The sequence below is a fragment of the Hoplias malabaricus genome, chromosome 1 (assembly GCF_029633855.1).
Source record: "Hoplias malabaricus isolate fHopMal1 chromosome 1, fHopMal1.hap1, whole genome shotgun sequence".
Taxonomy (NCBI): domain Eukaryota; kingdom Metazoa; phylum Chordata; class Actinopteri; order Characiformes; family Erythrinidae; genus Hoplias; species Hoplias malabaricus.
The window spans coordinates 48,973,572-48,988,016 of NC_089800.1; the positions used below are offsets into that span (position 1 = coordinate 48,973,572).

Sequence of the window (14,445 nt, forward strand, 5' to 3'; positions counted from 1 at the left end):
GTTAGCAAGCATATGGCTAATTAATTCCTTTTAGACACTTGAATGGATGATGTGTTGAATGCAGGCAGTCCTCCGTCCTCTCATTAGCTTCTAATTACTCTGACACAGGGGGGAGAGGCCAAGGCTCAAAACCTGTGCTACGTTTCTGTGGAGCTTTTTCATATCAGACCGCACCACCATCCACACAATAGTATCTGATAGGAAAGAGAATTGTGGTAAGGAACTGTGCAAAGACTGGGAGGCATCTGTTTGTTCCAGAAGCTGATTGGAATTAAAAGACAATAGCACGGTCAAAGGATGGCTGCATTCTTCTAGAAGATAGCTGCTGGTGAGCTAGTGCTTTGTGGGTAATTAAACCCACTCAGTAGCTTTTGAAAAGATATTCTCCTCTCATTAAATCATTGATTGCTAATGATACTGAGATTTGTTGGGTGTTCACATGACAGACACCCTTGCGTTCACACAGTCTTAGACACCTAAGATTATTATGATTTTCTAAATCAGCATGGTGCTTGTATACAGTTATATATAACTGCAATGAATACAAAAACATAAACTGAGCAAAAGCAAAGTACTTTTTTCCCAAAATATAATAAATGTGTTGTGAGCGAGTGTGAAGAAGTTTGTTTTCACATATTCTCCTTGACTGTATGGATTTGTTAAATCAGCAGCACATTTGATTACACATAATGACGTTTTATTAACTGACAAAACTAAGTATTGGATGATGAACTTCAAATAATACAACATTGCCATGAGAAGAAACCTGGAAACTGTAAATTCAACATTTACACACAGAGTAGAGTATCATTACTTACTTTAATATTTACATATATATTTTTTTATTTTAGCAAATAAGCCCTTTCTTATTTCCTCAGGTGCCTAAAACTTTCACACAGCACTGTGTATAGCACAGGGTACTGAAAGGCTGAGAAAAACTGCTTCAACTTTACAACTCTCATGATGTCATTTTTATAAGTTCAGCCTGTTCTACAGTTCACTGAGTCCTTGATCAATTCTTAGTCTGTAAATTAAAAACAGTAAAAAAAAGCATATGCTCAGCAAGTACAGCGGTCACTATATCAAAAAGTCGTGAGCAATCTTTCACTTTCCGACTGAAGCTGAGAGGAATCTGTCAAAGAGTGAGTCATTTCTCCACTGTCTTCCTTCTTGTTTTGAGAGAGAGAGAGAGAGAGAGAGCTGTGTGTGTGTGTATGTGTGTTTCAGAGTGTGGCTGACCACTGAATTGCAATCTGACTTCATTCTTTGATTAAATACCCACGATTCAGGACACAGTTGTAGGCGTAGCCAAGAATAGAAAATAACTGTTCAATCACAAATCCCTAAACAAGGAAACTGACCCAAACATGCTTTTGACAGCGCACGATCCTACCAAACATCACTGACTTTTTCATGCTCTGTCAACAATCATGCTCTCTCATAGTAGCTGTTACAAGACTGGACAATATCCCTATTTAAATGTTTATTTAATGAGAAGAAAAACAAATGGCTTTTTTTCAGAATACTCACTGTTTGACTGCATTATCCATTTTGAAGAATTTACGCTGTGTATGTGACAAGTTACACTGATAAATGGGTCCACCTAATATTATGGTATCTAATTTAAGTAGAAAACTAAACATTTTACACATTATACACGTGTAAGTGCTTTGGGAGTTTGAAAATCAGTAAACAAAAATAAATAAAATGTATTATTCTTAGTAGTGTACACAAAAGTCACTGTTTGGTATAGGCCTCATGGTTTGGTATGATTTCGGTACAGCAGGAGAAAAGCAAAAGAATAAAACATATATAATATACTGTATATATCTGCTGTATTCCTTAAGTTATAAGTTAAGTTATAAGCTGTATATCTTAATAAAAATTAAATTAAGCTCAAATGGCCATATGATTAATATGTTCACAAGGGAAAGGTTTCATTGGGTGTCCAAATCATTTCACATATATATACATCAACTTGAGATAAGCTTGAAGGTTTAAAACTGAAGTTCCTGGTCTTTTTACAAGATCATGTTTTTCCCTATATTCAGCTCTTTTGTATGAACACATTACCACAGTTCAATAATATTTAGATGTGTTTAAACTGGTTCTGTGTTATGCTGCGTGTTGCTAACAGGAGCACATTTGAAGGGCAGCAAATCGGTTTTCCAGTTTGGATTTGTGGTAATAATGTTTGGTTTCACATTACCTTCATCAGTCTTCGCACAAACTTATAAGCTTCCATATTGTGTATTCTCTGTGGGAATGTGCACACAGGACCATGACCCCTGTGCTCCCCCTATTATTATTATTATCATCATCATCATCATCATCATCATTATTATTATTATTACTATTTATTTATGAAAATAAAATGGGTAAAATACAGATTGCAAACCTGTCATGGAAAACCCATGCTGCACTAAAACACCACATTTTCTCAAGCATTCTTTATTTGATTGGTCACCTGTGGATGCGGCATAATGCTCAGCACGAAAGATGATGTTTTAAATGTAAATAAATGCTTTCAATCTGAATCGCACCAGCTGGTGAAAGGCTTTGCGCCCAAGAGATGGCATTGAAAAGCAGCATGTTTGGGAAGGATTGAAAAGATTTGAAAACCCAATGCTTCCTATGGCATCTCTGGGCAAGACAAACCGTGTAAATAGAAAAGTTTGAGCACAAACACACTGACGGGGACCTGAAGACTGAAAGGAGAAGGTGAAAAGCTGGAACACTGCCGGCAGCAGAAGAAAAGTGAATCTGAGTGTGTGGGAGTTGAGTGTGAAGGGGGTTTGGGTTGGGCAGTAAGATGAGAGCCCAGCATGAGCAGAAATGAACACAGAGGGAAGCTGATGACCTTCAGATGCAGAGGACATAACGACCTTCTTAATGAGAATGCCACCATGGAGAAAATGGCACACGCCTCCTGACTTCCTAACCCCCCCTCCCTTTCCCTACGCTTTCTAAACAAGCTGGTTCATGTGAACTACAACCCAAAAAAAGACCAGAAAACACACACTAGCATACACACACACACAAAAGGCATACACTTGTGAGTCAAAACATCTGTCAGGAGGTTTAATTGGGTTCATTAGACAACACAGCTAGAGTTTCCAATTACAGCCCTCCATAATTAATTGCATTTGAAATTAACTATATTTTCTCATCAGCTTTTAATTAAACGTGGCCCCTTGTTCTTGATTGGAATTTCTTGATTCTCAGGGTGAGCTAAGGTTTCCTCCATGTTTACTCGAGGGTGCGTGGGGAGATGGTCTTGATTTTTTGGGTTGAGTAATTACATGCAGTAATTAAGCCCCATCAGCCTGGTGGGCTTCTCGCAAGCTCCTGGTGGGGTCAAAAAAACCGACTCAACTTTAAGCACAGTTTTAGTGTAGTGTTGCTCATCCAATCCATTCTTATCAATTCACACACTGCCTGTCTGCAGCTAACAGCGGATTTTAATTTCAATTTTAGGCTCCAAACCACAGCCAAAATAAAAAACAAAAACCAAAACATTTAGACAATTTCCGCAGCAATGAATAATAAGACTGACATCATTTAGCCAGAGGAGGGAACAGAAATTATGTCGTTCTATCATCACTCCGCTAAGATGCACATTCATTCTCAGTGACGGAACAGCAGAAGCTATTTATCTCTCCGCTGATGGAAAACTGTTGGGAGAGATACGCCGCCGCCATCTCTTCGTGGATGCGCCTTCACACTTACTTTTTCCATTTTTTCAGCTTCACAAAATCTTATTTCCTTCCCAGCCCTGCTTTTTTTTTTTCAACATAACAGTGTGATCATTTATATGCTAAATAGAGACACGTGTTAATGCAAACCATACGATGAACTTGATCTCAGAATGTATGGTTTGCACCTGATTCGAGGTGTTTTTATTTTTTTTATATAAAATCTGCCTTCGCAATGTATTTGGAACTGAGCCACAGATACTCAGCTTTTCATCTGACACTTTTTTTTTTCTCCCTTTTAAAGGATCACAAAAGAGTGTGCAAAGCATGTCACGCTGCATAATAGGTTTACAATCACACACACACAGGAAGGATGACTGTAACAAGAGGAGGCTTCGGTAAGTTCACAAGCATTACTCCATATCCAAACAGGATCCTCAAATAACACATCTGAGCACTTATTAGGTGGAAAGCCACTTTCAATTAATGATAAAAGGAACAATAAGTCACTTTGTAATCACCAAAATTAGCAAATGATATTTATTAAAGTTATCATAAAGGATCAGCCTCTTTTAGTCCCTAAACATACCAGTTGAAATTCGACATCGTGGGTCCCCTATATGGGGATGACCATGTTCTAAACCCAGGCGAGTCCGTATGATGGATGTTCCATAGTTTGAAAAGGAAGAAGAATCACGGGAGGAAATGACTTACTTGCTACTTTAAGGTTACGTGTTGAACACATCCGAGAGCCAGGCAGAAGACTTGAGCAGATACACAAACAAAATGCATTCATAAACTCCTCTGATGTGTATCTGCATTCTAAATATTTAATGGATGGTGATGGAGAGGCAAGTATTAACCCACAGTAAGTGTCTTAGTACTGTTTTGCTACAAATTGAACTGTAATTACATAATGACATAATTACAGCATAGACAATTACATAAATGCATCATTAGTTGCATAATTAATCACACTTCTGTTCAGTTCACATTCTGTACCATCAAGCTTGTGTTTACATGTTTGAGTTTCTGTGTCGATGTCGAAACACAAATACAGCAGAAATGGCGAGGAAGGCTATATGCAGAATGCAGCAGAATCAAAGGCCTAGAGCAATGTGTTTTTCCCCCATTTGGAAATTGGTCCCACTCACTGTAAATCAAAACATGAGTAGATTAACACCACTGTGAGGTCTTTATTACATTAGTGATTAATCTGTAGTGTTATGACTAGCCTATGGTGCATCTTCTGAAGGCCTAACTGAAAGGCTAGACTAGACTGGGCAATTTAAGAATTCAATCCATCTACAATCATTGTCCATTTTATCAGCTCCACTGACCACACAGGAACACTTTGTTGTTCTACAATTACAGATTGTAGTCCACTTTTTTCTCTGTGTACTTTTTACTCAGCACACAGCAGTGCTGGTGAAGTTTTTAGACACACCTACATCTTTGGTGCACCTTGTGAATGTAAAGTCAGAGACTGTAGCTCATCCATTGCCTGTTGGCTGGATGATTTTGGTTGGTGGACTGTTCTCAGTCCAACGGTGACACTGAGGGCTTTAAAAACTTAAGCTGCACTGCTGTGTCTGATCCACTTGTACCAGCACAACACACACTAACACAGCACCGCCACGTCAGTGTCACTGCAGCGCTGAGAACGAACCTAGACCCAAATCATAAATGCTCTGTGGTGGTCTTCTGGGGGTCTTGACCATTGAGGAACAGGGTGAAATGTGGATAAGAAAATATGCAGAGAAACAGGTGGACTACAATCTGTAATTGTAAAACTACAAGGTGCTCATGGACAGTGACTATCCAGAACTAAAAAACAAAAATTCAAAGAAATAATCTTCTTTGAAGATCTCAGGTTTCATCATTGATGACACATATATACTATTGTTATTGCACACTTCTGAAGTTTACTTCGCTGCTCATCTTTAAAGTCCACTTCCAGAACAGTCACAGCTGTGTTAACATGATGAGGTACGGACTCACCGATAAAGTAGGCCAGCAGGAACACCAGGGTGACGGAGATGAGGATGGCACTGAGGGCGGCACATTTCCAGTTGCAGTGTTTGTAGGGCTTCTTCAGGCTGAAGGCGGGCCGAGAGAAGGTTGTCCGGGGCAGAGGGCGAGGAGGGGGCGAGTACACGGTGCTGGAGGTCAGAGGGTAACCGGGCGAGGTTGTACAGTACAGCGGAGATGTCCCGCCAGGCTTGAACAGGAAATGTCTGCAACAGCCCAACGACATTGTTTTGCACACGGCACAAAAACAGGCAGAAAGTGCATTGTGTTGAGATGAAATGTTTTCCCCTCTGCGTTAAACACTGCTTGTAGAATGAGGAGGGCTCGAGCCCTTTGCACCCGGTCAGGAAAGCTGTCGCTAAGCATTTTCAGCAGTCGTTGCCATAGCCACCTTTGAGCCCTCTGTGATGGGGGCATAAGAGGGAGGCAAGGAACTTTCCCGCCACCAGGGTTTGTTCTATTGAAAATGTGAATCGATATGGAATTTAATTTACAGCGCGAGTGACCACAGCGGATCCTTGTTAATTCGGGCCCACACCGTGACTTCTAATTCACCTCAAGAGGCTGTGTCAGGAGTGCAGAGAGGCTGGTGATATATATATATATATATATATATATATATATATATATATATATATAGGATGAGCAGAGAAAGGGCAGCTTATTTGCCCTTGAAGAACAAGGCACACTCCTTTTAAGGATGTGCAGGTTGCTGCAGGTACCTGTAGGCCCCGTAGAGACTGCTTTACTGACCATAAAGAGGGTGCTCAGGGATGAGCTATGTGTCGCTATGTATGCAAAGTGTATGCACCCTGATGTTACTGTATTCAGTACAGACCGGCCTAATGTGCTAAAAATCAATTGTAATTATACTTGCTAAGATTGTGGTTAGTTCTAATGCAGGGTTGTGCAAAATGGAATTCCTAACCATGCTCCGCCCACAAATGTGTCCTTTCATAACAACTGTGGCAAGGCTGAACAACTTTTATAAAATAGATCAAAAAATCTTTTGCAATATTTCTTTAAGGCCACTTAATGATATTTTTCAAAATTATTATTATAATAATTCTGTAACCTAAGAATAAAGGGTTAATGTAGGTCTCATGCATTTACTATATAACAATTATTAGGATTTAATAAATATAAACCTATATCTAGCACATTCAATTAGTATGACTTTTCACACAAGTATTAAACTGAATAAATTAATTCATTTTAAAAATCAGTGCTTCAAATGTCCAATAAGGGCTTGTCCAACTTAGCAACAGTTGCTACAAAATGGCATCTGAAGGCAGAGCATAAACAGATCACGTAGACAAAGACATGCAACACATATTTACACTGAAAATGGCGGCGTTCGCTCTAGTTTCCCATTTACACAGACTAATGGAATGGAAATGAAAGAAACTAATGGAGAATAAACACATCGATGCACAAAGGTAGCACTACGCAGCATGGCAAAGCAGATCCTACCAGTGACGGCTGCCGCATTCAGAGCATGCAACATACCCTTCTGTGTACGCATCGTCTCGCCGAGCTGTGGCCAGTATGTCCATCTCTATAAGGTTGTCCTGTAAAGTCTCTAGGAATGTCTGCTTTGCTATGTTTCTACACACAGGTGGAGAGATGGAGAGATGGATAGATGGAGCGAGAGTGAGAGACATGCGTGCAAGAAGGAAACACAGACGTGATCACCCAGCCACTTTACAGGCAGACGGAACTGAGTGGAGAACCCGACAGACATAGAGGAACAGAAAAAATCATCAAGCTCCCTATGGAACTCAACTATTTGCTGAAAGTGTTTTTTTTTTTTTTTCCGGAGTCCCACTAGGAAAGCCCACCCACCCCTCAACATCTTTCCTTGAACCCAAGTAGAAAGTGCCTCCCCCGATCCGAGCGTGTACCTTGTATTGTACGACCCTTGCCCTTCTCTGCAAGAGTCCTGCTCCCCTCTGATAAACATTAGAGTATTCTGGCTCCTTTGTGGTCATGATCAGAAGAAAACAAGGTGTCACATTACCATCCAACCCTTACACAGTTTTCTGTAACCTTTTTAATAAAACGTATATTTTTAAGCCCTTTAGAGCACTTGCTATGGCTAAAACAGTAAATAGTTTATTGAAACATATAAAAAAAACCCAAGTACATAAATACATCACACATTATGCTGACCCAAACCCCCCACCCCCCCAAAAAAATTTCTATTTTGAGCCCCATATAATGGAAGATTATTAACATTCAAGAGGAACTCTCTCTCTCTCCCTCTTTCTCTCAGTTTCTCTAGCTCTCTTTCTCTTTTAGTTTCTCCCTCTCTCTCTCTCTGTCTTTCTGTTTCTCTCTCTCTCTCTCTGCCTCATGCATTCTATGTGCCAGAGCTCTGCGTCCCATGAGATTGCTGTTCCATAAGGGAAGGCTGAGATAATGCAATGGAGAAATGAACCATCGGCATGCAAAAGGACAGGCTCCGCACCTTTCATTCGACAAGAGAAAAGACTTGTTTTCCTCCCTTTCGCCCTTTCTCCGTTCCAGGCTACTAAGCTCTTTCCTCTCATTGTCTCTCCCCCTGGCTCGCACTCACTCGGTCATTTGTTTGGGCGGCGGGAGACGAATTAAACTTTTAATGAAGAAGAGGCAGGCCAGGAAGAGATTCAGGAGTAAAAAAAAAAAAGACTGAAGGAGGAAAGAAGGGAAAAAAACGAGGGTGGGAGACCAGTCTGAGCCACAACATCCTGAAAGTATGTGTGCCCCCTTCTTGCCCATTCAAATAAAGCCAGCAGAGGCGACCATTATAAGGCCATTAACTATAGCCCCAACAACCGGCCATGTTTTCCAAGCCCTTGTGGACTTTTCCTAATGATTCCAGTTTCTGTCAAAGGACCTCCGATAATTGATAGCTCTTTCTTGGACGGAAAGGAGAAGGGAGGGGCCGATACTGCCGATTTATTCACTTTCCGACACTTCCTCTTCTCCCACATGCAGGCTGGCGTGACCATCTGTTCGCTTCTCCTCTGGGAATACCTGGTCCAGATTAAACTTTGGGAAAATCCGTGGCGCTTAATCAGTCATTATGTCGCTAAGTGTCCCTCCACAAACTGAAATTAACAGTCATTTTCCTGTTGAGTGGACCACCACACAGCAGTGATCACGTCCACCATTGAGAAGTGTGAACGGCAGATAAAGCTTTCAGCAGCCCAGGAACACCACAGTGGATGTGTTAAGGAATGGGATTCCTCTCCTCTACAAACCCTAAAGTACTGACAAAGAGTTTTACAACATTTATGCATCTCCAAAAAAACTGTGATCCTTTGATGGGAGGCAAGATGTTTGAGCTGGGAATTAACCCTAACACTAACCCTCACCCTCCCTCTGCCTTTGGTTAGGGAACTGGGCTTGTAACCGGAAGGTTGCTGGTTCGATCTCCAGAGCTGGCAGGCCATGAACAAGGCACCTAACCCCCCAACCGCTCCCTGGGTGCTGTGGCTAGGGCTGCCCACTGCTCCCGGTATGTATGCTTACCACACTCTAGTGTGTGTGTTCACTAGTGTGTGTGTGTAAATCTGTATTTCACTACACGGATTGGGTTAAATGTGGAGAACAAATTCCTCTGTGTACAAGCACATTGGTCAATAAAGTGATTCTAATTCTATTTTGAGTGGATATATTAAAATAAAACTCAGTTGACTGTAGTTAAATATGGAGCCTGGAAATACAGTCATTTCTGCTCCGTATAACAACCAATAAAAGTTCAAGTATTTCTTACCTTTTCACTGGTGCATTTTCAATCTTTTGTTATTTCTCATGTAAACATTATCATGTGATATAATGTCATGACCTCATATTTTATATATATTTAGATTTGGCTCTTGTAACTTTATATTTAACGTTATGAATTACAAATGTCTAACTTCTTGAAATCAGACAATTCCTCTTCCCCCTTATTTTTAACCAAAATAAAAATAATTAAGTTCTTGATACTGCAACCTTCCGGTTTTCTTCAGGATGAATAAAGTGGTACTGTGTGGTTCCGATTCCTCCCTGTTTTACTTAATCAGGCCGCTTAGAAAACAAGACAAGCAACTAATTATCTGTGCTTCATCTGTGAGATCTTCAGCACTGCTGCTAAATCCATGCAATCTCAGCACGAGCTGATCTTATCCACCCGCTGATATATTGTTTGGGTCCTGAAAGCGATCCCTGGGTCCATAAAAAGTACAAAGTTAATGTCTTGCTTTCACAAAAGTGGGGCGTGATGCAGACATGTCGTACAATTAAAGGAAAGTGGGTAGAAGGCAGTTAGCATGATTCCATTTGCATAATAAGATCTGGCCTCCAGTAATGTTCTATTCATTATTAGCAATGCTGCCACTTTTTTAGCTGCAGTCTTCCTTAAAGCCAGTTTCATTTCGCTGGGTTCTTCTTTTTTAACAGGGAGGTAAAATGAATAGTAAATAGGGCTTCTGGGAAGTGGAAGGAGAGAGAGAGAGAGAGAGAGAGAGAGAGAGAGAGAGAGAGAGAGAGAGAGAGAGAGAGAGAGAGAGAATAATCTGAACATCAGTATGTATCAGTTCTCTTCAAGCCGGGCCTGACAGAGCTGATCCCCCTTCCACCGAGCATGAGGAGCGGCCAGAACAACGCAAACAGACATCCACTCGCAAGCCGCTTGACTGATCTCCTTCATATAAAAGCCTCCCAAAGAGATAAACAAGGACCTGAGGCTGGAATCTGGAACAGATAAAGCTGCCCTACAGGTGCCCGGGTGCAATTACCAATATATTATGATTATACTATGGACAAACATTTGCTTAACTTGCGTAACGTGTATTGTTTTGAGGCGAAGGAAATAAAAAAAACAATGCTTTTCTCTTGCTTCATAGAAATGGCTTGAAAGCATGATGGTCCTTAGACAGCCCTCTGAGCAGATGTCTACTGAAAGTCATTCTGCAACACTCATCAGTGCAGTAGCACTAGGGGTATAACACATTTTCATATTATATTATACAGCATGACTGCACAAGGAAACAAACTCAGTATAATATATCTTATTTCATAGAATATTACATGAAACATACATTTTTGGGGATAGTAACAAATGCCTGAGCTGTGGTTGTAGCTATAAACCCAATATCAGTAAACATGCTACAAATATAAACCATCTAACTATTATTTGTATTAAATAAGAACTTACTGAAGCACTAACAATTCTCTCTGATTTGACAGTTCAACACACACTGTTGCCTTGTGCATCCATACATCAATACAGTCTTATTGATACACCCCTTTGTTGCACTTTGTCAATTCTGGGCACTGTATCAAGCAAAACATTACACATCCTGTCAGCTAAATATACTTATCGAACATTACTGAGCTAATATCTCAGAATAAGTGCACTGACCAAGCATCATTTCCATATGCACTGCCACTCAAAAGTGTGCAATCACCAGTCAGAATTTGGAGCCACGTTTTTTTAGTAATATAAAACTAATTTGGTTACGGATAAGTGTATACATTCTATTATTCAATATGTTAACTAGTGCTACATCTGTTTTAATCATGACTGCTCATCTACAGTGGTGTCTTTGTAGTCTCGTAGCAGGGATATCATATACAGACATTTGATGCAGGTTCCAGGCCCGGGATTTTACCAGTATGACACATTACCTGGCCTGTCAGGTGCATTAGCAGTTGCAGCTATAGTCTCATACCAGTTGACCATTTTAAAATCCTGGCCTGGAGCCTGTATACAAAATCTGGATTTGAAGTCCTCAGCTCTCCAGGGATCCAGCATATACACAGACTCATTGGGCATAAGGCAGGAACATACCCTGCACAGTGAGGCAATTTCATCACAGTGCATGCTAACCTTATTGTACCCTTAAAACTGATAAGGGTCTGGAAATCATTCTTAAAGAAGGGTGAATGGATTACTACATTAACATGAACGCCTTGTAAGATAAACAGGATAACAAGCTAAAAGCTAAAGCTATCAAGGCACTTTACCTCAGTTTCATTTTTCTTCCCCAGCTGAAAATGTAAACATGCTTCTCTGGCATTCATTTTGTACAGAAAGATAGATATTTCCTTTGCAATTTTGTTCAATGACAAATGTTACTAATACACACTTGGTCATATTAATTAGCCAACAGGTCAGTGGCTAGGCTAGCTCTCAGGACTGGATAACACCATAGGGATTCTCAATTTATGTATGCCATATTTGTTTAATGAATGCTGGGTATTTTAGCAATTGGACACTGATAAATGAAATCACTGAAACTATACAAACTCACGACTAAACGCTGTTCCCAGACTACTTGAAATATTGAGTAAAACAAGTGTCTAGTTTTGTTTTCTACAAAGTTTATGTTAATATTGAACATTTATATAATAAATAAGTAATTATTAAGACAATGATTACAAAATTTTGAATGTAGTGCTTTTGTGCTATTTAAATGCACAACAACAAAAACCAATGAAGGTAGAACACTTTTACTCTGAGACGCTGGACCTAGGCCTGTTGTTCAAGGCACATACGTGTCCTCATGCTGGCGTCTTATCATTCATAAAGCCCCCCCATGAGGTCACTTCTTCACATGCTTTCATTGCTTATCCTAGATAAAGGGTCTCAGCCTTACCTGGTCTCCAGGGGGATATTGCTGTTGAGGAGCCAGTTGTCCTGGACACTGGCAGAATCCTGACCGCTGGAAGGTCCCTCTGGAGCGGCTGTGCTGTCGGTGGGGGCGGGGCTAGCGTTGCTTCGCGGGGTGTAATTACTGCGGCTCAGAGAGCCCACCGAGGCCGCATGGTGCTGACTGGGGGAGTGCGAGTGAGACAGGGGGAGTGGAGGCGTGCGTAGACGAGAATGGTTCTGGAAGGGACCGTCTGGGGAAGAAAGAGAGGGAGACAGAGAGAGAGAGAGAGACATTAGGTGTGATATATGCAGAAAGATACCATTCAAATTTAAGAATTATAATAAATTATATCATATTCAGTTTATTGTGTTTGCTTTTGTAAGATTCAGAGTTATTTGCTGAAAACATAAATGTCGCCCCCTTGTGGAGATTCTTCAGGTTGCTAAACGTGGGAATGTGTCACCATCCTGTTCTACGAGATATTTTACTTCTAAAAATCACACAACTTTCCACATTGCTACATAAGATCTATAGTTAGAAGACATATAAAACACATAGTTTAGGCTGTCTAAGCCACAAGGTTTCGATTTGGAAGCTCAGAGATAAACTCCTACAAATAAACTCCTACAAATAAACTATTCTTTTTGACATTAAAATCTGCACTACACTTTTGTGCATTAATTTTAGCTAAATATGTGGACAAACTACACTCTCACACAATAGAACCTTGATGTTCTTTGTCACAAGTTCAATGCTTGCTGTTGCAACACAGACACACACACACACACACACAAACACCATTTCTGGCAGCTGGAACCTGGCATACAGCTTTAGCTATGCACACTGCTGACAATCTATCATTATCAAGTAGGCTGAATTACCAGTGTCAACCTGTTTGAAATTCGTTTCCATTATGAAGTGCTGTTGAGGTTGGCCTGTGCTGGCGGGTGGCTCCTCAGAGCCTGGAACCATCGTTTTTGCTTCCTGCTGTCACTTTGTGTCACGGGATCTGAGGGCTATCAGACATTAGATAGCGTAGATCAGACTGGAGCCAGCAGTCCTCTGCTGCATCTGATACTCCAGGACCAAGCCCAGATAAAAAGCCTGTGCCTGTGTCCTTGTGCACTCCACAGCCGTTAATTTCCATATCTGCTAAGCCATTTATCAATGTGCTCCTACCTCTAAAGTACAGCTCCTCTTCTTAACAGTGAAATCAGCGTCATTTTGACTAGGGCTACCTCAGTGGATTAGACCAGGAATTAAAGTATCAGTGGATTATTCTGAGGACGTGTTAAGATTTTATAAAGGCCAAACATAAGGAAAACAACGAACCTGAGACTTGCAAATATTCCAACTGTAAATAAATAAATAAATAATAAAATAATAATAAAGTGACATTTTTTAAAGCAACACCTTCAGCCAAACAAGGAAATAAGTAAAAACTTGAGTCCAAAAAAGATTAAATGCAATAGAATATATCAGAGTTCTAACACTGTCATCAGTTAAAGAGTGCTTTAAGAGAAAGTCGAAAATCAAACTTCACACACTGCTTCACAGTTTAAAAATCCACAGGTGTCTTTGCCCATGTTTCCGCTGTGTGAAGACAGCTCAGCTGTGGGTCTGAAAATGATGAGTAGCATTCACGGAACAATCAGTAAAAAAAGAAATGCACTAAAAACAAGAATGTCAACTAAAATACAGAAACTGAGCATATGAGATATAGAATAAGTCTGAAAATAAGTGAGTGTCCCTCATAGCTCCAGGGTTCACTCCATGTATGCGTGGGTCTCTTCACAGTTACAAAATCACATGCTGGTGGGTGGATTGGCCATTCAAGTGTGTCCGTGGGTGTGACTGAGTGTGTGATGGATGCCCTGTGATGGTCTAGTGCCCTGTCCAGGGTGTGTTCCTGCCTTGTACCTTGTAAAGGCTCCAGACCCACTGTGACCCTGAACAGGATGAATGAACAGGTCTGTGTGTGTAATCAGAATGACTGAATAATAACTGGAAATTAGTCAATGTATAGTTTCTGATTTCGCACTAAACAATTTAAAGGTCAACTGCTTTTATTATAAACAGATTGGGGTGTGGCA

At 40.5% G+C, this 14,445-nt stretch overlaps 1 protein-coding gene across 7 annotated transcripts in view; it reads right to left on the reverse strand.

Annotated features, from left to right (window-relative positions):
- The window catches only part of tenm4 (teneurin transmembrane protein 4), a 240,273-nt gene that overhangs the window by 122,167 nt on the left and 103,661 nt on the right, over positions 1 to 14,445 (reverse strand). For 6 of the 7 annotated variants that reach the window (XM_066665730.1, XM_066665712.1, XM_066665705.1 and 3 more), the window contains 4 exons: positions 12,356 to 12,602; positions 7,631 to 7,705; positions 7,236 to 7,334; positions 5,697 to 5,932 (listed from right to left, as the gene is read on the reverse strand). In XM_066665730.1, the coding sequence (XP_066521827.1) occupies positions 5,697 to 5,932; positions 7,236 to 7,334; positions 7,631 to 7,705; positions 12,356 to 12,602 (657 nt within the window). The remainder of the gene's footprint in view (positions 1 to 5,696; positions 5,933 to 7,235; positions 7,335 to 7,630; positions 7,706 to 12,355; positions 12,603 to 14,445) is intronic. The other variant, XM_066665721.1, reaches the window with a different exon arrangement.